Here is a 27755-nt window from a genome sequence, read left to right on the forward strand (position 1 = left end):
TTGGTAAGCAATTAGACTCAAGATATGTTCCAGTATTTCTTTCTTTCTAAGGGCTGGAGTGAGATCTTCCCAAAACACTTCTAGAAACATAAATTCTCCACGTTTGGTCTTTCTTGAAATAATCAGGCAGTTGGACTATTAAAACCATGAACCAAATGCACTAGCTATGACAAGAGCTCTATTTCTTCTAATCTTTGCTCTTTATTTGCTCTTTGTGTCCCCCTTGCTAGTATGTGTTGATGTACACCTTCCAATCCTTTTAAAACATGATGTTTTTACCCTTTTATTTCTATGCACAAGTGGTTTGGCATTTTTCCCATACACCCAGTCCACAATCCTCATCAGTCCTGCAGGAAAGGTTTTGTGAGACTTTGGGCTTAATTCCTACTCACTCCATCAAATTATTTTTAAAATTTCCTTTGTCTTAATACTTGTGAAGGTTGGCTAATGGACTCAATTCCTGCTACTGACTGTCTCTTCCTCTCTTTAAAGTCAATTTCTCATCATCTTTCAAGCCACAGCTAAGAAGAAAGATTTCCTTCTCTGTTATTAGGTAACGTTTATTTCTGTGCCATCCCCTTACATGTCATCTCTACTAGCTTCTGCCTCAAAGCAAAAGAAGCTAAAGAACAAAGACTGACTTAATTTTGCCCCCCCCTCCATCCCCCCACCCAATCAGGCTGTCTCAATGTTTGAGTTTAAGTTTCACTGCTGGATTCTACTAATAATGTACCGTGTGACCTTGAGCAGATCACTTAAACTGCTGGAGTCTGTTCAGAAATTAAAAATACATTCTAATTTAATAGTCTCATTGAGATAACTTAAATTACACATTCCTTGGACCACACAAGAAGACTTGAAAGCAAAATAAAGATTTCTCCCTAACCTCTACCAAACCTCTTCCCAGTGATAAATTCCTGCAGTTTTTTTTTTTCTGATTTATTTGGATAAATATAAGGTAGGATGACTGTACTCACCATTGCTATGCCAAATATGAATGATAATATCTATTCAATTTTGGATTAGTGTGACATTATCATTATTATATTGTTATTATTATTTGCTCTTAGGATCATTCATTCAATTATTTATTCATGATTAGTTATCATTTACTTATTAAGAGGTATTTTTCTAAGTGATGGGCTCTCATGGACTTTTTCCACGAAAATAGGAGATGTAATTAAGAAAAGTTTTTTCTTTTCCTGTTTGGTATATTCTATATATCTTTTTCATCTTGTTGGTTTTAGAGCTAGTCTGCTATGGTGACACTCAAACACGGTTATTACTTTCCAACATTAAGAGAAAATACGTATTTTTCAATTGTTTGACTAATACAGAAGAGTGAGTGTAAAGTACTTCCACTCAAGCCCTCTAAAGATAATACACTGGAAACATTTTGGTGGGTGTGAATCACTCAGACAAGCATTCTTACTCAAAAATAGAAACTTTCCTTATTTGTTCCAGATGTTATACAGCTGCAGGGAAGTTAAAGCCAGTGGTCCTGTTTTCAATGCAACCAAACTCTTATTGCATTTGGAATTTCTTAACCAATGAACTCATATTACTAAGACCTGCATGGTGTTCTTTTTTCCACTGTTACCATTCACAAACAACTGTGTTTCATGGGAACTACAGTTCAGAATTAATGAGCCTACATCTGCATTGCACAAAGGAAACACATCCTGTTTACCACTGATTCTACCTTTCATTTATCTGACCCCTTTAATTCCAAGCATAAAATATTCAAAGAGGGTAACTTGAAGGAAAAGAAGAGTGGCACTGTTCACATAATAATTTACAGAACCTTAAATGGTGGGGTTCTAAGATGGTCATCTTGGAAGAATTTGAAGAAAATTACTAAGAAGAATGTTGAGTATAATTCCTAACATTTACCATTATTAAAATACACATTGATCTTATTTCTTAATTTCTAATTTACTTATTATCCTGTATGTCATTAAGAAATATTATGTTGGATGTATAAAATATAGAAATGTAAAACACCAGGCATTTTAGAAGGTAAAGGATTATGTCAGAGGTATACATGCTAATTTTCTTTTTCTTTCTTTCCTTTCTTTCTCTCTTTCTTTTTTTCTTTCTCTTCTCTCTCCCCTTCTCCTCCCTTCCCTCTTCTTCCTCTCCCCTCCCTCCCTCCTTTCCCTCCTGTGTTTTCTTTTTCTTTTGCAGTTCTGGGAATTGAACTCAGGATCTTGTGCTTATAAACAGATAATCTATTACTTCCACTAAAGCCATTGCCCTAGCCCATACATTCTGATTTTACATCTATCTTGTCCATAAAAGCCAAAAATCAATGTGTTTTTTCTACTTATATTTCAGAATAGAATGTCTGATTTCTTGATGTCTCTATTGTCTCTTTATGGAGAAAGTGTTCTTAAGTTGTGGTTCATTGATAACCTGTATACTCACAATGACAGCTTATTAAAGAATGTACTTTTGGGGTTTAGCTGAGGAAGAATTGAGCCTGGTGTATTAGAAGGAAGGACTTTAATCAGAGTAAAGCAATTAAACAATGAGGAACAAATTCTTAGGCTCCAGTTCTGAATATTAAAACCCAGGAAACTTAAAATGAATTTGTCAAGGCAATATAGTCAAGTAAAGGTCTTGAAGTTTCTTTGCTGATGAGGTCAGAAATTTCTTTCCAGCTCTGTTGTTTACTTTAACTTCAAAAGGGTAAAGATTAAAATAAAATAGGAAAAAATAATATGAATATGATTTTTAAGTACTTAAATATCATCATGTGTCTTAGTGAAGGAGTCTTTTATCATTCATGAACTGGATCATTGCTCTTTTTCCAAGATTTGGAAATACTTCTTTTAAATGCATTTTTTCCTTCCATAAAATAGGAAGACATGTGTTATATGTCACATACTATTTACAAAGTATTTAAAATCGTATAGTTGATTATCAGAACCAAGAGCCTTAAAGTTATTTGAGCCATGTTCAAGTAATAGGTTGTATTCAATAATGATTCCCCAAAGTCCGTAACAACTCTAACTCATGACATACATTCAAGAAGTATGCCATTAGTAGAGCCCTAAAGTAAGTTAAATACCTAAAGTATGATGTGATTCAAAGCTGACTGAAAGATTTGTTTCACACATTTTAAAGAAGCAATGAATAATTTTAGGCTTTTTTTACTTGTACAGCTTAGCTTATTCAAGAAAAGACTGAATACTGTTTATTAAGCTTTCTGTATTTGCATAAATAGATGCCATTTTGATAGTTTAGATCAATAAAAAGACACTACTACAGAGAAGGTATGTTAATAATCTCTTTTTATTACTCATAGTTTCATAATGAATATGGTTCTGTAGATTTTCTGATCTAGAACTTCATTTAAGTACTGAGAAACCTGAGACCCAAAACCAGTAGTGCAGTCTTGAAGTAGTATCAGAAGTGGCTAGTTATTTGTCCAAATCTCTCTTCTTCCTATCCCTAACCTCTGTTTTATCTGGGCTCATGGTCTCCCTAAGAAAGATTATATTTCCCAGCCTTTCATACAGCTAGAGCCAATTATATGACTATGGGTGGTGAGGAACCATTTGTGTGGAAGTGTATAAGAAGCCTCTTTAAATAGCAGTGATTGCATATCCATGCAAACTCTCACCCAGCTCTAAGTGTCCTGTGTGAAACATGAGTGTTGTTGACTATTTTGGTATGTGATGATAGAGGCTGGCATTTTAGCATTGAACTTCCACTGTGTAGAATTATGTGAGAGAGAAACTTTGATCACTCTCTTGGGATTGCCAAGAGAAATAATATTTCCAGTTGAATCTGATTGTGGACACTAATCTACTCTTTCATTTTTACTTTTTTTAATTTGTACTGAGACTTGAACTCAGGGTCCTTGCACTTGCTTGCTGGCTGAGACTCATCACTTGAGCCATGCCTTTAGCCTAGCTTTGTGTTGGTTAATTGGAGAGGGAATCTTGTGGTCTTTTCTGTCCAAGCTGGCTTCAAATCAAGATCAGCCAGATTTCAGCCTCTTGCATAGCTAAGATCACAGGTGTGATCTTAGATTCACTAGCACCTGGTGAATCTACTTATTGCTATGGAATTGAATCCCTGTGTTCTTTGGGCACATAGTTACTGAGCACTTTGTATGTGTCATGCATATGGATTTAAAATACCCAAGATGGGTCTTTTAAATTAGCACTTAGAAAGTACATTGACACATACCATTTTACTGTTCTCAGTATTGGTCAAATATGGATGGGGATTAAAATTCTGGGTACAAATGTGAGAGCCCATCTCCTCTACCAGCCCCCCAACTCCCTGCCCACTGAGAGTAAAATATGACTGGAGTCAGGTAGGATTGTGGGTACTGGCCAGTGGGTACTGGTTCTGAAACCTAATTCTGTTCAGTTTTATAGAAGTATTCCTACTTACCAGGTCTACTTAAATTCCTTCTAAACTCTTTCTTATTAATGTCATATTTTATTAAGCTTTGGAGTTTATTTTTTAAGACAGTTCTTGTTCTGAATTTCAAAACAGGTTTTTATTTCTAAGCAAAACAACTTAGAGCTACCAAATAATGAATGGATTTTGGAATAATGGTTGGAATATAATAACATGTGAAGGGATAGATAATTATAAAACAAAATTACCTTTGGATCCACATTGAGAATTTTTCTGTCTCTTTTATATTTGAAAAGTAAGCCGTCAGGATTGTCAGAAATAACTTGATAATTGGAACTTGAATTGCAAACAACAACATGACTGTCCCAGTTGTAAAAGCTACAAAAAAATTAATTAGAAGTTAAGATATATCATGCATTAAATTAACACAGTGTTTCAGAGAATATTTTGGGCAGTTTAGTCTCAAGAGAAGTAGTTAGCTACAGTACCTACAACCATGCAGAAAGAACAGAGCTGAGATTTAAATCCTTTCAGTACAACTTAGATTGAGTTATTCTCCAATAAGTAAATATATACTCATAATGATTTTTGCATGATTTTCCTGGTTTGGACATTATGGAGCCTAGAACTTATTCTGACATTATCTTCTCTTGGACTCAAGAATACATTGATGCAATTTAAGGTTACATATTCTACTGTAATCTCTTTAGATTATAAAGAGAATGTTTACAAGAGGAATGGCAGGTAAAGTTATCTTTTTTCATTCAAAACAATTACAAATTAATTTCTTTCAAGTTCTCTGTTTCATTACCTAGGGAGTTGGAGAAACTATGTTTCAGTGATTATGTAAGGAAGAATGTTATATGTTCTAACAAAACACCTTATGAAGTTGTTATCATTTCATGCTCAAGATAAAATGACGAGGCAAGCTCAACTAGCAGGATGAAGGTCTTACAGCTAATGTCATGTGGATAATATTTCAACCCAAACCTGTGCGTTTGAAAGCATACATGTACTCTTTCAATTTTTTCAACATTCCCCTCTAACATTTTATCTTTTCAAATTAACTTATAAAGGTACAAGTAAACACATGTGAGGTTGTATGCAGTGCACAGAAATATTTTAACTGAATAGAGTATTTGTGGGGGGAGAATTTAATGGTGTAATTCCTTCAAAAAAAATGAACACACAGTCTAACAAAATAAATACCAGAAAACTGGCACTTGGAAGGTGGGGAAGGAGCTTCAGGGAGGGGAATAGAGGAATGAAGAGAGAAAGTAAGGGAAGACATAGTCATAATATTCAGTGCACATCCTATGGAGCTAAGAAAATGGAGGGGAGGGATGAGTTTGGAGGGATGAGGGAGAATTATGAAAGGGATGACATCGATCCAGATGCCTCGAACTTACAAACTGATTGGTCGAACGGTAATTCCTTTGTACAGCTACTTGAAAACAATAAAAATGTTACTTAAAAATAAAGTTTAGAACTAAAAAAGATTTCTCTTTTATATTAACTAGTAAATTTCCCTGGAAATGTACTATTTCCCACCTGTTATGCACACAGCAAAACTGAATATAATATACTGGAAGTGGAAACATCCTTAATATATGTACTTTTACATATCTCATTCTTATTAAAACATTTCTAATACTAGCTTTGTTTTTAAAATTATGTGCACAATAACATGTATAGCTTTGAGGCCCATCTACCATTTTTTAAATTGTGAAAATACCATACAGAGGGGTAACAATTACATGGGCAAGGTCATGAGTGCATTTCTTATCAAGCATTGTTGCCTCCTCCTTTGTTTCCCCTTACCATCCCTTACCATCTCCCCTCCTCCTCACTCCCCCCCTCCCCTGCGCCAAAATTGTAAAGTTCATTGTCAACATAAAGTCTTGTACATCTCATTGTTGCAATGGGTCCACCTGTATCTCTATTTAAACAATTTGTTTTTTCCCTTCCCCTCCACAAATTATGCCAATATTTGTAGCATTTATTTAAATCTGTTTTCCTCTGTTCTATTTGTGGGTTGTTTAGTCCTCTCATTCCCTTCCATCCAAATGAAGAAAGTTTCTATTGATTATATTCATTCTGAATTATACTGGACTTTTTTGAGACATTAATATTACTACTTATATTTTGTTACCTAACTTTATGCTTGCCATCAAATTCTTCAGTATTCAGAAAGGACTGATTATATATGGGCTGTGTGTGTGTGTGTGTGTGTGTGTGTGTGTGTGTGTGTGTGTGTGTGTGCTGGTTCTGGGGCTTGAACTCAAGGCTTGGACACTGTCACGAGCTTCTTTTGCTCAAGGCTAGCTAGCGCTCTATTACTTGAGCCACAGCTCCACTTCCGGCTTTTAGAGTCTCACAGACTTTTCTGCTAGGCTGAGGTTTCGAAACCCGATCTTCAGATCTCAGCCTATTGAGTAGCTAGGATGACAGATGTGAGCCACCAGCATCCGCTAATATAGGTTTTATATTTATGCCATCAGGATGGAGCTTCATAGAGAGAACCACATGTTTCCTTTTCCCACTATTTTTATTTTGCCAATCACAAGGCTTGAACTCTGGGCCTGGGCACTATCCATGAGTTCCTTTTGCTCAAGGCTAGCATTTGAGGCACAGCACCACTTCAGCTTTTTTGGTGATTAATTGAAGATAAGAGTCTCACAGTACTTCCTTCCTGGGCTGCTCAGATTCCACTATTCTTTTTATGGCCAACACAGAGCATACCTGATGACAAATTCAATTCACTGGTCAAAGAAGAAGCAACTAATTTAACTCCGCTGCCTCCTAAGCTGAATCAAAGTTGGGTTTTCTAGTTCAGTTTATTCTATCAGAAAGAAGGCAATGTGTGGGGCTGGGAAGGTGGCTCAGTGGTAGAGCGCTTGTCTAGCATGCATGAGGCCCTGGGTTCGATTCCTCAGCACCACATAAGCAGAAAAAAAAGCTGGAAGTGGTGCGGTGGCTCAAGTGGTAGAATGCTAGCCTTGAGCAAAAGGAGCTCATGGATAGTGCCCAGGCCTAGAGTTCAGGCCCATGACTGGACGCCCCCCCTCCAAAAAAAAAGGCAATTTGTATTCCTTCTCACTGACTCTTCAGCAGAAAGATTGCTAAATTGGCATGAAAGACATGATCTTTTAAACTTGACATATATATATATATTCTCTAATTATTTATGAGATCCAGAGATACGGATAATTCCAGAAAAATGCTTGAGTCATAGTTATTCTTATAGTGGCATGGTTTATATCACACATTCCTATCTTGTTGCTCAGATGTCAGATTAAAAGTTTCAAGGAAATCCTTACAGATTTTATATATAATATATGCTCTTTATATAACATATACTTTTATATTTATATAACATATATGGCTAACACATCACTTTTTTTCTTACCAGGCAGACAATTTAAATTAATTGTGTTAATAAGAAATAACAAAAATGTCTATCATTTTATGTAGTTGGTATCATAATTTGGGGCTAATTTAAAGTAAATAGAGTTCAAGAAAACAAATGAATTAAGATTGAGTTCAACGAAGATAGAGAAATTAGAGATGGTGCCAGATGTTTTGGTTCATAAATTATTAATTTTTAAAACATTTAACTTGTATTTGTTATAGTCTGATCAGGTCTTATAGCTATGTGTCCCTATGAAATAAAACATGGTTGAGCACAATGTTTCTTAATTTAAGATCCATAGAAAATTCCTGGGAATGTGAGTTCTCTCCCATCATTCAGCTCCATAAATACTTTGTGTGTTTCTATTTGTTTGTCTTGCAGCGAAGGTAGGATAATTTAAGCAGGCCTTCAATTAATTAAGAATGTAGTAAAACATAGTTTCTCAGAGTAAGTAATAGATTTGGAAGTATCCACAATGCTTAAGCTTAAAGGGATGGCTAACATGGCCAAAAAATACAAAGGAAAATACTATTTCAAGGAGATCATATACAGTGATGTGATGGTAACATAAAGTCAGATAACAGAGAAGAAAAGAAAAGTAAGAAGAAGATCACTGAATAAAATTAATTCTTTTAATCATTTACTTGTGAAGGAAGAAAACTAAGAGAACACTTCTGAAGTCACAGAATTTATTTTTATTAATATGGAATATTCTTAATTATGTTTCTAAGGTGTGAAAGGAAATAGACAGAAGACTTTAAAGAGGCAAAAATAAAATCAAAAGACTTGTTATGAAAATAAAATGTGACAACAGGAAGTAAATCAATGAGGAAAAAAAGAAAGAAAAGGAAGAAAAAGAAAAAGAAACAGAAAGAGAAAAGAAATAACTGCAAACAGTACAATGAAAATAATCTCTTGCTTCCATTTCTTGGAGTTCATTTTGATAAGCATCATTTTAAATATCATACTTGCATTGAGCCACTGTGATCTTCTACTAAGAATAGCCTAGACATATTCTAGTTATAACAAGTGAGGGAAACCATGCAGCCTGTGTTTCTGTGGGCCTGGCTTACTTTGCTTAATAAATTTTTTTCCCCACATCTTTCCATTTCCTTACGAATGAGGCATTGTCATTCTTTCTGATGGAAGCATAGAATTTCATTGTGTATATATACACATTTTCTCCTAATACACACAGGCTAATCTCCAATGTGTTAAGCATAGAGAAAAAATAAAACCACCACTATAGGAACCTGAAATTTGACACTACAGATAAAACATCACCGAAATGAAGTCTATCAAACTTTAAACCATTTGTCTATTTACAATCCAACCATGAGTTGTACTGGGAAAACTGAATATCTACATACAGGGGAATGGACTAAATTGAACTGTAAGACTAGAAGAAAATAGTAAAATTATTAGGACACATAAGGAAAAATCTTCATGACTTTGGCTGAACAATAATTTTATTGTTGTTTAGTATATGATCCTAAAAGCATAGGTAATAACGACAAATAGACAAATGGGATTTCATCAGACTAGAATGCTTCTTCATAACAAAGGAAACATTCAACAGAATGAAGAGACAACCCACAATTCTGGAGTATATACTTGTAAACCACACTATCCAAATATTATAGAAAATAAAACAGCTCAATAGCAAAAAATCAAAGTCTTATAACCCTGTAACAATAGGCAAAAGACTAGATTAGACATTTCACAAATAAGACAAATGACCAACAGGTATATGGAAAAAATACTCAATCTTTCTAATATTTGGTGAATTTGAAATCAAAATCTCCATGAATTAATGCCTTTATATACATTAAAATGATCATCAAAAAGGTTATTTTCACACCCTCTTATTCAGACACTCAGGAAGCTGGTCAGATTTTGGCTAGCTTGGACTGTACTGCATGACTGTATCTCAAACAAAACAAACAAAACAAAACAAGAAACCCAAGAAAGATAGTCACAGTTGGCAAGAATGTAATGAAAGGGGAATACTGGTACAGTGCTGTCTGGAATGTAATATGTATTCATTTGTTCATCTCAGTCTTAGCAACCAAAATGTGGAAATAATCTACATGTCCATTAATTGATGAAATGATAGATAAAATATGGGAAATGCATACAATATAATATTATCCCATCTTAAGTGAAGAAAACCTTTGCTGTATATGACAACATCATAGATGCCATCCATTAAATAAGCTAGACCCAGAAATATAGATACTGTTTGAACTCATATATGTACTCTAAAATAATCAAGTCACAGGTACAGAAAAGGGACCAGCAATTTCTAGGGCCAAAAGTAAGTGGGAAATAAGTCAATTGGATTAAACTTTCAGTTTTACAAGATAAACAGTAAGGTTTGGACATCTACTCTGTGTCATAATAATTACAGGTAAGAATATTGTCCTGTATATCCTGAGTGTTCTCACCACAAAAATAAAAAGGAAAAGGAGAAGTAAGAGGAAAGAAAAATAGGAGGAAAAAGAAGAAGTGGTAATTACATAGGATAATGCATTGTTAATTAGTTTAGTTGCGGTGATTGTTTCACAATACATTATTTCACAGTTGTACATCTCAAATACAAATAATTATATACATGCATAAAATTGTTAAAGACATTTTTATCAATTATGAGGTGTCAAATATTATCATCTCTTTCTATCTCTTTGTAGACAGCATGTAAGCAGACTAACATTTTAAGTTTATTTTATAAACAAGGACCCTTTTGAAAAGAAAGGAGCTGCTATTAAAAACGGAATTGTAACAGTAAGCATCAAATCTGAACTATTCCTTCATATACCTGAGATTGTGTGGTCTCCACATCTACAAAACACTTTAATGTTTTAGATTTACAATTGATTTACCTAAGGTTTATGTAAAATATTTCCAAAGTTTTCCACAGATGTACCAAAATATGATAAAAGTATTTAAACAATGCTACAATATGCCTTTTTATCATTGATCCTTTTTATTTGATTGCTGTAGAAAAATTATATTACATGGAATGCAACTGTGGTACAGAGATATAAAATTTAATAGAGAATAATAAATATTCCCATTCATTTTTCCTATGCTTCAAATAGGATCACAGCAGCAAAATATTTTATAATCAATTTTTTTCTGAAAAACCATGTTCCATGTAAAAATGTGTCTGACCAGTTATTTTGGGTGGTAAGAATATGAAAATTAAAAGTTCAGTCTTTTTATATTAGTTAACTTGGCTCCTATTTATGGCTATAGATCATACCTCTAATTTCAATCAGCTGTTTCATAAATTCTTACTTATATATATAGACAACTATTGAAATACCTATAGTAAATATTGGAAAAATATAATGAACATTAAAAGTCCAAGAGGTAGAGACTCTCAAAAGGATCAGGAATGGTTCCTGGTAGATAATAATGAACATAAATGGGTCTTATCTTCAAGAGTCAAAAATTAGAGAGAAAATTAAGATGAAAAGAGTGTGAAAGATAATTCAATAAAAATTCATTTCCTGGATTTTTTGGATCCTAAAAGTTAAAAAGGGGTGTGTGTGTGTGTGTGTGTGTGTGTGTGTGTGTGTGTGTGTGTGTGTGTGTGTGTGTGTGTGTGTGTGTGTGTGTATGTGTGTATGTGTAGGAATTTTTCTGATGGAAAACCACATGACCAAGGTTTTGAGGTAGAAATGCATCATGAAGGTTAGGTTTGATAAGAACTGGAAAATGTGTTCATGAGTGTTGGTCATGAAGAATGCACTACCTCAAAGGACAAGGCAAAAGGTAAATTACTGTGGGCTGAGAATTAACTGTGAAATTTATTTCTTAAATGTCTTCAACAAAAGTGCACAAATGTTGACTGTGTGTGTCTTCAGTTTGGGGCACCAGAAGGAAGCCCAGAGGGCTGGTGAGGCTGGCTTTTCTATACTTCCATGCAGATAAATATAAAGGAGAGTCTGGACAAGTAGCAGTCACTACAAATTCTCACCTGGGTAAGCTGACAGATGTGTCCCTGTCTGGTGTGTTCATCATGTAATATGCTAGGAACTAAAAATATGGTGTCAAGTGGATGGATGATTATGGAAGACTGAGGAAAAGGCAAAAGGATTATGATATCTAGGACTTCTCAAGACAGTAGAGCCTCAGGATAAACAATAAAGTAGCCTAATGGGTAGATTTCTTAGGTTATCACAGAGGAACTCCTTGTCCAGAAGGACTCTCCTTATAGATGGAGGTGTTGATGAAAGACTCTATAATTGCTTCCATTTATCTTAACTGTAAACTGATCTCCCAACAGGACTGGAACCCCCTGGAAGGGCAACTGGAATGACTCATCACTAGCCTCAGATACTGGGAGAGGGAGGTGATAATAACAGATATTCAAGATTTTTCCCCATAGTGGGGTTAGAGAGGCAGGTTTACAGTTACACACAGTTCTTTTTAATTTTGCAATTGTACTAGAACTATCTATAAACATCTAGAACTAAACTAAAAGTATTAGAGCTATCCTGCATTACATGCTAGTTGCAAAAAAGTGACAGAACCTCAAAGTCAAGCAAGAATGCCAGTAGCTAGTCCAGTATCAATTATATTACATGGTCAAATGCGGTTATCAAAAAAGAAACAAAAAGAAAAATGAAAAGAAAAAAGGCTGAATAGAAAAGCCTTTCTAGTGCAAGTTCTGGAGGAGTATGATGTAGGGGTGAGGTGGTGTGGCAGATAAACATAACTTCATTTCCTCCTCTTGATACTGCTCCAATGATGCTACTATGAATAAATGTTTTCTCCTTTGCAAAGCTATCAATATATAGTCTTATTTAATATGTACAATAATGTTATGACAGATCATGTTTGTATGTACATATGTATGTGTATATGTGTGCTTGGATGTATATATTATAGTGGACCTTTGGTATTCATCATTATAGATTTCTACTGAAAGAAAACATGAATATTCAGAATTTCCAGAATGCAGGACTCCAAAATTATTCTAAAAGTGTTGCACATAGAGTAAGTTTGAGCTTCTATTACATGAAACTGGATGGAATAGTATTGCATTGCTACCACCAAATTACTGTTGCACACATTAATACTGCTCACCAAAAATGAAATATTATTTCATGCTCTTTAGAAAATTTTCCTATTGTATTTAAGTAGTTGTACAAAGGAGTTGTCATTTGACAAGGCAGTGTATAAATACAATCTATCATGATCAGTTGCAAAAGCTTGATTCATTTTTCCATAATGCTAAACAACTTCTGCTGAAGACATGCAGCTTTCAACAAGTCTAATGTGTTTACTTCATCAAATTAAGCACATGTTGTGCCCTTTGGGGCTTGGGAAAATTGTTATAACTTTTACGTTTTTTGTTGTTGTTGTTTTGTTTTATTTTGTTGGTCATGGGGCATGAACTCTGGGCCTGGGTGCTGTTCCTCAGTTCTTCAGAGCAGGGCTAGCGCTCTACCACTTGAGCCACAGTGCTACTTCTGGCTTTTCTGCTTATGTGGTGCTGGGGAATCAAACCCAGGACCTCATGCATGCAATGCAAGTACTCTACAACTGAGCCACCTTCCCAGCCCATTTTTCATTGTTTTGAAGCACCGTTTTTTAGGGGGGGGGTTTGAGGGGGGGCGGGCTACAGGAAACACTCAGTAGATCACCCAATGATTTCCACACAACTGATGATAACTCAAGACTGACTTGGAACTTCTCCAGATCAACTCAACCATGTAATGTGCACAGGGTAATACTAAAAGTTTTGTTTTTGAAACTTGACTGATATCTGTAAGGATTTTACTATATTCTTTTAAGTATTATTAAACAGAATTGAAGTAATAGAATGTTCTAGGTGTTTTTAGAATATTTTTTCAGGTATTCATAGAATGTACTAGGTATTAAAGAAAAAAATCACAGAATATTCAATCTATGAGTTTAAGATGAGTTTTGCTTATTGTTGATCTTGGTTAAGCATTAGTGTATATCAGGCTTTTTACCCAACACCAAAATCCTGCTCTACCATAGCAGTAGTCATTTTGTTTTTGTGTGTTTGTTTTTTTCCCTCAGAGCCAACTGTATGGAGGGGACAAAGAATTAACTCCAAGAGAGGATTTTTTTATTTGACTAAGTTTGAGTTGACTAAGAAACCAAGAAGGAGGAATTATTTCATCTCAGGGAGAGCACAGAGTGGTTTGTCTTGAATACCCAGCTTGATTCACATATGTTAGAGGATAGAAAACCTTTTAGATTTTGGTTGGATCCACCAGTTGTGTGAGGGGGGAGGGGGAGATAAGTCATTCAATGTAAGAGTATCAGAACAAAACAAAAAGACAGGATAAGGAAGCCCAACCCAGACTGGGAGAAGAGAACCCAGCTAAGGAGAGCTTCCCAGTGCTGAAATGGAAATCTGTGATTTTTCTGGAGAAAGGCGTCTCTTTTTCAGACAGTGTAGAGAAATTCATTGAGCAATTGAATGACCATTGACTAAGTATCAGTGAAACAGAAAGTAACAAGTGTAAGAAACGAAATTGAAGACAAACCCAGAGAACCAGTGACAGAATTTCCTATGCACCAAATAACATTAACCTTTATTCTGCAGCCAAGGGGAACATCTAAGTGCAATAAACAGCTAAGCCTCATGGCAAGATAAGCGGTTTGCAGCCTAGTAGAGGCTGGGGTTGGAGAATGCTAAATGCTAGGGTGCGGAAGAGCTTAGGATCTGTTTTAGTAATCTAGATAAGATTTGAAAAAGGATTATAGGTTATGATGTTCAGGAAGAGGAGGTAATTTCTAGGGGATATTTACAGAAGCAAGAAGTATTGCAGATGACTCTTAGGATCCTAGTTTGAGAGATTGGATAGATAATGGTACTGCCACACATAAGGTTGGAGGGAAACTAATTTTCTATACCTCTAATTTAAATAAAGGGACTTTTTTTCTTGACAATAGACATACCAATCTTTTGCTATCTTGATTTTGTGGGAAAGAGAGCAGTTGACTCTAAACAGACCTTCCGGGACATCCACATTTATGATATATTGTAAACACCTGAGAATTGCACACAAATGTAAGAGGAGTGTTTTAATAGGATAGATATCATGGGAATCAAAGGGTATAAAAAGTATGAAAATATGGTGAGAAGCAATTTGGCAATTGTTATTGGTAACTTGCTTAGGGGACAGAGTGTATTTATCCTAGGCTAAGAAGGTTTTATAGAAAAGTATTTTTTGTGGATTGCATTGAAATTATAAGATTAGGATTCTGTTCTCTAGAGATAACAAACATTCTTTGATTTAGCCTATTCACTCTGTCATAGAAGATCTTGGCAACTCTTTTGAATATGAAAATACTTTGAACGATTGCACCATCAACTTCATCTTTCTTTTTTTTTATGTTGTGAAGACTGAGATGCTCTTTAACCTTACTGAAATCTCTACATTATTCACAACTCTTGAACTGGAATTACTGTAGGTTTTCTTCCTGTCTGTGGATACATTTCAACAATTTTCCAGTCATAACCAGATTAAAGATTTTTTTTTTTTCTTTAGAAAGAACAGGTTCAGGGGAAAAGAAACTATGGCAGTGCGTCAATTCTAAGGATAAGACGGAGAAGTTAGGAGGCAAAAACTTGGCTTGATATATTATTTTTATTATGACTAGGGTTTTAAACTCACGATCTTCTGCTTGCTAGTTGGATGTTCTGTTACTTGAGCCATTCCCCCAAGACTTACAGGTCTGTTTTGGGAAAAACCAGACTTTCTCATACCCTCAGATATTATAGTGGTGGCCAAAAGCAAAATGGCTCTAAACTTGTAAAAACTAGAAAAGCTGTGAAATTAAAGAGCTATATTATCATAATGAGGATCATAGACTGAGAATTAGGCTGCTTGGAGGCTGGAAGAGAGAGATATCCTTCTCTGTTACTCTATTTGGAGAGATTGTCAAGTTAGTTGTGTGGTACCTGGTCATTAAAGTGCCTTTCTTAAGTGGCCAGGAGTTTTCCTAGGTAGATACATGATAACGTAGTAATGGGTAGTTGGAGTAGGCAGAATTCAAAATGTCTTTCCTGAACTTTTGCCTCTGGCATTGCTTTTGTTTCTTGGCCAAAGGGACTTTACAGAGACTTAAAAAGACTTTAGGAGAATACTTTTGATTATCCAGATAGGCACAGTGCAATCACATGATCTGTTTGAAGTAGAAAAGAAAGAAGTTGGGGAAATTCTGAGAATGAGAAGGATTCATTACTATTTTTAAGGCATTTTTTTTTCTTGACAGTACTCTAGGCAGGTACTCTACCATTTGAACCACACACATACGTACACAAAGCCATGCTGCCTTTAAGTTATTTTCTACAGAGGATCTTACATTTTTGCCTTGTCAGCCACACAGTATGATCCTCTTCCCCCTGCCTCCCACATGGCTTGAATTACAGACATGAACCACCAGATCTAGTTTATTTATTGAAATTGCCTTTTGTGGATGTTTTGTTCAGGCTGACTTCAAACTGTAATCTTCTTAGTCTTTTAAGAATTGCTGAGATTACAGGTATAAGCCTCTGAACCTTGCGGGGAAAAGATTAAGTATGCTATTGAATACTGTAAGGTGGAAAGGCCACATAGACTTCCTACTTACAGACAAAGTGAACAGAATTCTCCCAACAATGTAAATGAGGTGGGGGATGACTTCTTCCCAGATCACCTAGAAGGAAACAGCCCTGCATACTTTTCTTACAGTCTTTAGAAAAACATGGTCTGAGATACTGTGCCACTTTACAGAACTTGTGACATGGTAAGTGGGTGCGATTTGAAATGGCTAAATTTGTAGTAATTGGTTACTTGATAGTGGAAACCTAATATATTAACCGGGATCTTGGTTAAAAAAAGGCAACATGTTGAAGAATTATTATTTTAGAATGATTAGAGTTGGGGGATAGAATGGAACTCAAAACCTATTTTAACTGATCAAAGGAATATGATCTAATTTTGTACTCAAAGTTGAGGGATCAAGAATTATAACTGCAACATAATTATAGCTACAATGTAATCTGGGAGAAATAACAAAAATAACACTGAAACAACACAGTGTGGAATAAGATCCACATTGTAAGCAAAACAACCCTAGGCACAAAGAAAATGAAAAACTTAATTGTCTTGAACTTTTCTTAACAGTTGTGTATTTCTATGCCACATATGGGAAACTGTCTTTAAAAAAGAAAAGGTTCTAGGGGCTGGGAAGGTGGCTCAGTGGAAGAGCGCTTGCGTTGCATGCATGAGGCCCTGGGTTCAATTCCTCAGCACCACATAAGTAAAAAGAAAAAAGCTGGAAGTGGTGCTGTGGCTCAAGTGGTAGAGTGCTAGCCTTGAGCTGAAGAGCTGAGGGATAGTGCCCAGGCCCAGAGTTCAGGCTCTATGACTGGACCCCCCCAGCCAAAAAAAGAAAAGGTTCTATTGCCAATGAGCCAGTAGCTCATGCCTAATCCTAGTTACTCAGTGGGCTACAATCTGAGGACTGCGGGTCAAGCCAGCCTGGGCAAGAAAGTATGTGCAACTCTTATCTCCAATTACACACACACACACACACACACACACACACACACACACACACACACACACACACACACACACACACACACACACACACACAAGTCAGAGAGTCAGAAGTGGAGCTATGGTTCAAGAGATAGAGTGCTAGCCTTAAGCAAAAGAGATCAGGTATAGTGTTCCAGGACTTCCACAATCTACTGAACTATACAGAGCTAAAGCAAGAAAATATGTTTCTGTTTATTCTGGAACACAGTCAAATTGCAGGCAGCTATTTGTTGCATCCGAGGTAATATAGTAAGAACCAAGGAAAGAGAAGGTTCAGAATAAAGTCTCTCCAGCCAAGCTTTCCCATTTGACATATCTTCTAAAGGTCTTGCTTGTTCAAGATAATAAAATGTTGATTGATTTATACTCACAAGTAAGAGATTGTCCTATATTTCATGTGTAAATTCTTATATAATTACTCTTTTCATTAGACTACAATACCAGTCAATCTTTTCCTTTGCAACTGATTGCTCTTCTTCCTTTTGAAATTGTCATAGTGAAACAGGAAGGATCAATGTCTTATCATGTTTGTGAGTCACATTTTGATGGATATGAGTCATTAATAAATACTACTTACTACCCACCGAGTCACCAAGGCTAGAAATGTGGGTTGGCCTAGGGTTTTTCCTTCTCCTTTACCCTGCATCCTCTTGTCTCTCATCAAGATTTAGGGATGTTATCTTACTCTTAATCTCTCCTCTGTCTACATGTACCTCTCTAAATGCAGTATTACACACCAACTCTTACCTTAATGGATATGAGAGTTTCACAATCAGTCATCAGCCCTCTCCACCTTTGGTCTACACATCATCCCTCTGAAACAAGTTTTCTTTGAGACTATCTTGCCAGCAGCTATTATATCCCTGTTTAAACTACTTTCCCTATTCTAAAAGTTGCTGAACACACTCTAGCTTAGGACACAAACTCCTTGAAACCTGGAAGTGCTCTCTCTCTCTCTAGTCTTTCTATAAACTGCCACTCCCAAATTTCTCTGGAGCTTTCCTTACTAAGTGCAGTTCTTTAAACATGTCATCTCAGGTTCTCTAGAAAATATTTTTTTTATATAAATCCCTTTATTATAGCGTGCATGTCAATATGGTTTTTTTGGTGCTGTGTATCTGTCTCAATGTGTTACACTTTGTAAGCTCATATGAACAATTTTAGAGTATAAATTGGGAATGTTTTTTGAGAAACTATGTCTCTATGATTTTTATGTAGGCCTGTAAGAATTAGTATTTAATCCATCTGTAAATACAGAACTACTACTACATTATTGTTAAAAGCAATATTTAAGAGAACATTCCAAGTTTCGTCTATAAAATAATGAAAATCAATGGTGCCTGTTTCCTTATTTTTACATGTTTAAATTTACAAGTAAAAGTTTAAGCATATCTGCAAACTATGCATCTTAAAAATATGCACAACTCAGAAATGCCCGAAACAATTATAAAAATCCTTCAGGATCTATAAACAATGCTGCTATAAACAATGTTGCATGGCCTGTACACAAAGCAAACCCTGCTGAAAGAAAGTTATCTTTTCCCGTTGTTTTAGTTACACGAAAATAACTCCCACATTTCTTTACGTAGCTGTATCAGAGATTCAGACTTACATATCCATCTACTATAATGTACTCTAGTCTACACAAAGCACAGGAAGTTTAAGTACAACATGTTCTGACCTGAGGCCTTGATCTTCCTTTTGAATTATGGTCACCTGACTTTTTTCTTATATTTATAGGCACCTCTGTTTATCGAGAAACATGTGTGTTTTCAAGTTGTGCTTGTGTCTTCTCTCTCCTCATATCCCATTCCCACTCAGCAAGCTATTTCCTGCTAAATCATTCTCATATTGGGTCTCCTATCATCTTGCTGGAATGCATATCCTCAGTAGTAGCTTGTTTGTTTCCTTGCCTTCTGTCTTCTATCTGTTCAAATCCCTCTCCCATGCAGCCTGTAAGGCTGTTTCTGACACAGATTTAACCATTGCTCTTTGGTGCAAATACCTTGCAATGAATGACTCACTACCACCCATAAATTCCAAAGTTCTTAGTTTGGTTGACACGGCTTTCTTGTCTTACTGCTGTCAGTTTCAGATTTATGCTATAGCAACCCTGAGCTGCTAATAGTTGCTCTTTTCTGAATCGTGCTGGCTTACAGGTATACCCTCACTCATGCTATCTCTTTTGTCTAAATGCCACTTCCCTATCTTCCACGTCTAGAAATGGCTATACAGTCCTTAAAAATTACTATACTAGCAGCTCCTCTAGGAAGCCTAGCCTTTCCCTCACATTAATCCCTCCTCCACTCTGCATTATACTGGGAAATATCTATCTCATTGTATTTCCATCTCACATTATAATTGTCTAATTTTTCAAAACAATGAGGCTTTCAGGGGAAAGTGTTGTGTCTTACTTATCATGTTCCAAAACACTCACTGTTCTCAAGGTATAGTAGGATCATAATATACATTTAAAATATAATAATGAATTGAAAGTTATATTGATCTCTGTTTCTAAAAACCCCTCAGGGATTAAGAATATTATGAGAAACAAGGTGTTGTGGCACCAATCTGTATGGAAATAGAAGAGGCAATCCAAAAATTCATATGGAACAATAAAAGACCCTGAATACCAAAAACAATCCTTAACAGAAAGAACAGTGCTGGAAGAATATCAATACCAAGTTTCAAACTCTACTACAAATCCATAGTAATCAAAATAGCTTGGTACTGGCACAAGAACAGACCTCAGGACCAATGGAATAGAATTGAAAACCCAGAAATAAACCCACAGACGTATAGCCATCTAATCTTTGATAAGGGAGCTAAAAAAAATAGAATGGAAGAAAGACAGCTTCTTCCATAAATGGTGCTGGCAAAACTGGTTAATCACTTGTAGAAAACTAAAGCTAGATCCTAATATATCACCATGTACCAGAATCAACTCCAAATGGATCAAAGACCTCAGAGTCAAAGCAGACATTCTGAAAACATTACAGGATGGAATAGGAGAAACCCTAGGTCTCCTGGGCACAGGCCAAAATTTTCTTACTAGAGACCCAGAAACACAACAAATCAAAGAAAGGTTGGACAAATGGGATTGCATGAAACTGCAGAGCTTCTGCATGGCAAAGGATATAGCTAGCAAGATCACGGATTGGGAGAAGATCTTCACTAGTCATACAATGGACAAGGGTCTCCTATCTAAAATATACCTGGAACTCAAAAAATTAAATCCCCCAACAACAAATCCTCAAAGAAACAAATGCCCAATAAATAAGTGGGCTAAAGACTTAAAGAGAAACTTCTTTGAAGAGGAAAGAAGGATGGCCAATAGGCACAAGAAGAAATGCTCAACCTCCCTAGCCATTAAAGAAATGCAAATCAAGACAACATTGAGATACCACTTAACCCCAGTTAGAATGACTATAATCAAGAACTCTAACAACAACAGATGCTGGAGGGGATGTGGACAGAACCGAACCTTACTGCATTGTTGGTCGGAGTGTAAAGTTGTTCTACCACCTTGGAAAACAGTATGGAGGTTCCTCAAAAGACTCTACATAGAGCTCCCCTATGACCCAGCAATCCCACTTTTGGGCATTTACCCAAATGATCACAAACAAGACCATACTAAAGCTACCAGCACAACTATGTTTACTGCAGCATTATTTACCGTAGCTAAGATCTGGAACCAACCCAGATGCCCCTCAGTAGATGAATGGATCAAGAAAATGTGGTATATAGACACAATGGAATTCTATGCCTCCATCAGAAAGAATGATCTTGCCCCATTTGTTAGGAAATGGAAAAACTTGGAACAAATTATATTAAGTGAAGTAAGCCAGGCCCAAAGAAACATAGGTCCCATGGTTACCCTTATTTGCAATAACTAGTATATGTCTGAGACAAACAGAAACTGTCAGACAAGTTGATGTTAGATGAAATGAATCCCAAGTTAAGGATTCAAATGTTTTTTTTTTCTTTCATGCGATTGTTTCTAACATATTTATAAGATGATTTCCTTGTTGCTTTGTATGTACCTCCCCCATGGTATAAGCCCTGTTTTTACTATATTTGATGTTGATATAATTTGTGGAGGGGAAGGGAAAAAACAAATCATTTAAATAAGGTTACAGGTAGACCCCATTACAATAATGAGCTGTACAAGGTGTTATGTCGAAAAACGAACTTTACAACTTTGGCGTGGTGGGGGGAAGTGGGGAGGCGTGGGGGTTGGGGCGTGGAGAGGGGAAGGGATGGTATAGGGAAACAAAGGAGGAGGCAACAATGCTTGATAAGAAATGTACTAACTTGCCCATGTAATTGTAACCCCTCTGTATGATATTTTCACAATAAAAAAAAAAAACTCAGTGTTTATCTTTGTCAATGTGGGAGAAATTGAGTCAGATAAATTGAGACAAGAACACAGATATTTAGAAGGGAATGTAAATACCTTTAGCAAAGAAGAATTGTTCTTGTTGTTGTCTAAGGATTAGGGGTCACTAGAAGATTCCCTGCAGCTCAGCAAGAATAAAGGTAGGAAATAACAATCACTATTTTTGAGTCTTTAACTCGCATATCCTTCATGTGGGAAGGTAGGGAATCCTGTTTTACTAAAATAAACTCTTGTTAATACTGTTTGAAAAAAACTGGTCACAGTTTATAAGAATAGAAGAAAAGCCAGTTAATATAAAGAATGTGTGTATGACATAAGGACTAGGTTAAGTGATCTTCCTCAGGAAAACAGCATTTTTAGTAGCAAATTGGGTTGCATTTCAGTGCTTTGAGAAAATTGGCCACAGCTAAGAATAGCAACTCGTATCCTTACTTTACCACATCTCATCCCTTCCTTTCCAAAATCTTCACATGTGCTCCAAAAAAGATAGGGGAAACTGAGACAAGGGCTTACCCCTTCCTGACACATTAAGAAATCACTGACGATCAGGAGACTTTCTTGACACTCTCTGTGAGCCATGAAAGGAAAGGAAAAAAAGCCATCATTCTTTTGTTTTGTTTTGTTTTCTTTTTTTTTTTTTATTGTGAAAATACTGTACAGAGGGGTTACAATTACATGGGCAAGATAATGAGTACACTTCTTATCAAGCATTGTAGCCTCCTCCTTTGTTACCCCTTCCCATCCCTTCCCATCCTCCCCCCCAACCCTCCCCCCCCATCAAAGCTGTAAAGTTCATTTTTGACATAGGACTTGTACGTCTCATTGTTGCAATGGGTTCACCTGTATCCCTATTTAAACGATTTGTTTTTTCCCTTCCCCTCCACAAATTATTTTAATTTTAATTTTTATTTTTATGCCTCCACAAATTATAACAACATCAAATACAGTGAAAGCAGGGGTTATACCATGGGGGAGGGGCCATCATTCTTTTTAGTAAAAGGTGATGGGTCTTAGTTGTACTATGTGTTAAAGAGCTGAAAGAAAGAGAGACAATGGGAAGAAAAACAAGAAATGGAGGCCAGATTTAAAGGATGAGCAACTATATATGCAGTGTGTTATAGAAGAAAGAAGAGAAATCTGTGGCATAAGTCACATGACTGTCCTCCTTCTGTAGTACAAGGAAGCAGGTTAGATATGCTAATACTACAGAATGGCGCATGTGTTATTTATTACTATCGCTATTGCTCTATTTAGCTATGGCTTAGTGTTCCCTTTGGCTGAATGCTTCTGCCTTGCGTAGGCTCTAGCATATACTTAATAAGCCACATTTTGAGGGAGGAGCTTCATTCCATATTGGTCTAGTAAATACCAAACACACAGATAACATTTGTCATAATTAAATTTTGACGGGGGTTATTTGTCTTGCCTTTTAAGTTCAAAAGGGAGCAGAATAACGGTAGAAGTAACTGCAGTGTATGATTCTTTGGGTGGGCATCAGAGGGATACATCAAATAATTGTAGTATTTTACATAAAGCGGGTTTTACAAGTTCATTCTTTATTTTACTAATTCTAAAATCAGGTTAGACAATTCTTTAAAAATTTTTAAATGTTTTCTTCAAGATCTGTACTGTTGAGCTACAGGGTATCCAAACAAGCTCTTATAAAAGAGAGATACCCTAACTCTCTTTGTGCAGATGTCCTTGGGGATGTGTCCAACTTTTGAGTCCTGAGGGATCTGGGTTCATGCAGAAAGAATTACACTCAATTTGATCTGGATGGCGATTGTCACAATAGTACTATCTAATACAAGCCTGGAATTAATAGACACTTAATAAACTTTGTTTGAATGAGCAGGATGTCCTACTTCTATGTGAAGTAGATAAATTTGGAATAAAACAAGAGAAAGAAACAATGTTCACCTCATTAGAAAATGATCCAAACATATTGAATTTGTGAGTCATGGACTTAGAAGAAAAACAGATTCTTAGTAGTTTGGAAAGAACATGAGCTATTTTAAGTGTAAGTAGTGGATAATTCAACTTTACCTGAGAACCTCATACCAACAGTTGAAAATGGAAAACAGTATAATACCCTGAAACTATAATAGAAAATTCCTTCAACTGGAATTATAATGTGCAGATGACTGCATTTTTTGCCTTAGACATGATTGCCACCAGAGGCTAAATTCTTGAACTTCATATACCACATTTGTCCAATAAGTTGAATTACAGGGTTGCATGGTAATTCAACCTGGTTATTGAAGCATATGGAGGTTAAAATATTGATACAGTACATTGGATTACAACCTGAATTGTGGGATCTGGAAACCATTCTAAATAGAAATATTCTGTTTTCTAATTTGCTCAACTTTCAGCTTATTTTAGAGCTAGTGTTTATAAGAAGAAGATGTAGATATACTGAAACAGTCAGAGGAAAAATTAACTCAGGTTGTCAGAGTTGTAGGTTCTGAATTAAATTAATTAAATTGTATTAAATTAAATAAAGAACTCTTGCTATCTAGACCTCTCAACCCCCTGTTCCAACTATCCATATACTTTCCCTTAGCTTTCCCATAGGTGAGCCCTGTAAATAAAGAATAGTATGGAGGCTCCTCAGAAACATAAAAATAGAGTAACCATATTGTCCAACTATCTTCCTCCTATGTATGTATCCAAAGGAAATTAAATATACCAAAGCTACACCTACATGCCCATGTTTATTGTGGACTGTCCTGTGTCCATATTCACAGTAGCTAAGGTATGGAATTAATCTACATACCCATCAAAGAAAATGTGTTAGATAGGCACAATCTAGTATATTCAGCCATTAAAAAAAGTCAAATCCTTCCTGGCGCTAGTGGCTCATGTCAGTAATCCTAGCTACACAGGAGGCTGAGATCTGAGGATTGTGATTCGAAGCCAGCCTGGAGAGGAAAGTTGGTGAGACAGTTATCTCCAATTAAGCACAAACAAAAGGTGGAGCTGAGGCTCGAAGTGATAGAGCACTAGTCTTGAGCAAAACCAACTCAGGGACAGTACTCAGGAACAGTTAGGACCTGAGTTCAAGCCCCAAGACAAGCAAGCAATAACAAACTAAAAAAAAATTCAAATACTGCTCGTTACTGTGAAATAACAGATTCTATACTAACAGAAAGATGAGTATTTTATGTTATCCTTCACAACTATAATCTAAAACAATGCCGTCCTGAAAGTACAATAGAGTTTACTAGGTACTGCTGAGTGTTGGCAGGAGGGTGAGGGGTGAGTCTGGAAGGAGGGTGAATGGGTATGCTCATCCATTGTATGTATGTATGTATGTATGTATGTATGTATGTATGCATGCATGCATGTATGCATGCATGTGTATATGTATGCATGCATGCATGTATGCATGTGTGTATGGAAATGTTGCGAATCATAGTGATGATGCTAATTTTAAAAGAAAATTGAAAAGCAAAACAAAAAGTACCACTTCTCCAAGTACTGAAGTTTGCTTGGTACAGCTGCCATTGAAACTCTCAATATGGCTGTGAGATCCCATTTGCTTCTTTCTCTTCTTTCCTCCAAGCTTCTTTGAATGAGGCTGCTATTATGAAACCTACGCCTGGGCAGAAGTAAGAAGGGTATCCATCCACCATTAGGACTGACGAAGGGTAACAATGGTGACAACTATAAGAACTTCCAAAATATTTTATACATAATTTTTATTTTATAAAGAATGTTCTCATTATTAGTTTTCACACATACACAAATACCACAGATACAACGGTGTAAAAGATACATATCTAACTAAGTTGCCTATAAAATATGGTTGAGAACATACTTTGTTTCTAATTTCTAATAGTTTATAGACTTCTGGAACACAAGCTTGTTTGAAAAATTGAGGTCTACAAGAACAAGCTAAGTATGATTAGTCAGTACGCAGGATGTCTTTGTTAAAGTTCCCAACTTTTGAGGTTAGGAGCAAATTCACCTCTTTATTATTCATAGCTATAGAAACTAGAAGTTTATCTCATAATCAGAGACAAGGCATGTAGCAACAAAAGTTTAAAAAAAAATACTGGTTTTAGATATGGTATGAAATCAACTGAATCTTTCGTTGGCCAATTGAAGATTACTCAGGGTTAATTAGCTGTATTTTGCTTATAACCAAACACCAGGACAGCATACACTACTGACAAGGTGAAAAAAAATCATAGAAAATATGTATGATTGATATCTTCTTATCCTAAGATAATTAAAAAATATTTACTAAAGGAGCAGAGCTAATGGTACTGCAAATAGCACTGATTAAAATATGATGAAATTTAGTTCCAGTTCAAATTGTAAAAATCTAGACCAACCACTATATCTCCTGCCAGGTGATTTCTAACATGCCCTAGATAGCTGTTTTGTGTCTTTGTCTTGTGATTAGAGCAGCAGTATTGAATGTATTGCTACCCTAGGACATTTGTTTTTTGTAGAGAATATATAATTAGGAGATGCATTCTGGCAATTCTCAATACCACAGAAACAGCAAAATAACAATGTGTTGTGCCTTTACTGTATATTTCTTACTGCATGAAAACTTTCCTCACAACCCAGAAGGTTCAGATTCTTTGGGACAAGAGCCAGGCGGAGGAAATGAAAGCATTAAGCTGGCAATTGCCAGAGGTGACTATTGAGCTCTTTGGAGGCTTGTTTATCTGAAGGTTAGCCAAAACTCTGATAAAGAATATGGCTGGAGTTCCCTCAAACACAACATTTCATGTGAGACTTCCAATTCTTGTGTCAGTAATTGCTCAGAAGAGTAACTGTCTTTGCATTGTTAGGATATTCCTAATTCCTTTTACAATCCAGACACCAAGAGACATTTAAAATAAATATTATTTGTTGCATAAGTTTATTTTAATGCAAGTAAGAAAGACAAGAAAACATGTCTATGAACAGCAACGTATCTGAAAAGCAACAAAACCCATTTATATTGACCATGTTTTTCTCTTTCCAGATTTCTGTCTCCTTCTAGGTTTTGTGAGTCTGTTAGATTTCAATGGTCTCCAGAACAGCTACTTGGGTGAGTTGCTTTCATCATAAAACACAAGTCCAAAACTTGCTCAACATCTCACTAAATTTCCTTGACCAGTTTCTTTTTCTTTCTGGAGTCATCTTTGATTCTTACCTTTCTATTCCTAATATTGCTTAACCCAGTTTGTCATTAAATTTTTCCTTCCAAATAATTTTTTCCTTCCAAGTATTGCTCATTATGATCATGTTCCCTCTTCCTTTTGCTCTATGCCTATCCTTAATGAGAATACTTCAACAATTTTCTAGTAGACCTGCTTATTTTAAAATTTTGTGTTCCTGAATACAATGGATATATTACTTTCTACCACATTTAATTTCCTGCTTGCTATATCATTTAACATCTCTAAAATGAGTAGCTCTACCTCTACTCTTGTTTCTAATTTGTCATTTGGGCCTGAGTTTCAATATCTTTTATAATTTACATTCTTTTATTTATATAATCTCAGCAAAGATCATTTCTCCTCTTTTATTTATTATTGTCTGGAATACACTATGGCTAACACTGAATACATAAAGACTGTATCACCTAAAATATTTAAGTAATATTTTACAACACTTATGGAGATTTGGAAATAGATGAAGTTCCTACCAGCCAAAGTACTAAGGCCTCATAATCCATGGGCAAAAACTAGAGGCAACCTAAATTTAAACTTAAATATGTTTTGGATCTGCTCAAAGTTAGCTTTAAAGTAAGCATCAGAGAGAATTGTTTCCCTATGGATTAATTATACTTAAAGGTAAAGGGCAGCATTCTTTCAAAGAATACAGAAATATCCTGCACCAAACATGTAAAAGCAACTAATACACAATTCAAAGGAAGAAGAGGAAACACATGATGTACAGCTGGAAAAAAACATAAATTTGTGACAAATTAACATACAAATCTGTGAAATTTAAACACCACTGTCACCAAATCTGT

The 27755-nt window shown here is 35.7% G+C and overlaps 1 protein-coding gene across 1 annotated transcript in view; it reads right to left on the bottom strand.

The window, feature by feature from the left end:
• Cfap299 (cilia and flagella associated protein 299) overlaps positions 1 to 27755 on the bottom strand; it is a 557667-nt gene that overhangs the window by 12924 nt on the left and 516988 nt on the right. Inside the window, exon 5 of the mRNA XM_070012282.1 lies at positions 4629 to 4758. Within this exon, the coding sequence (XP_069868383.1) occupies positions 4629 to 4758 (130 nt within the window). The remainder of the gene's footprint in view (positions 1 to 4628; positions 4759 to 27755) is intronic.

This window comes from Dipodomys merriami, unplaced genomic scaffold, assembly GCF_024711535.1.
Source record: "Dipodomys merriami isolate MVZ:Mamm:240054 unplaced genomic scaffold, mDipMer1.0.p SCAF_9, whole genome shotgun sequence".
In the NCBI taxonomy this organism is placed as follows: Eukaryota; Metazoa; Chordata; class Mammalia; order Rodentia; family Heteromyidae; genus Dipodomys; species Dipodomys merriami.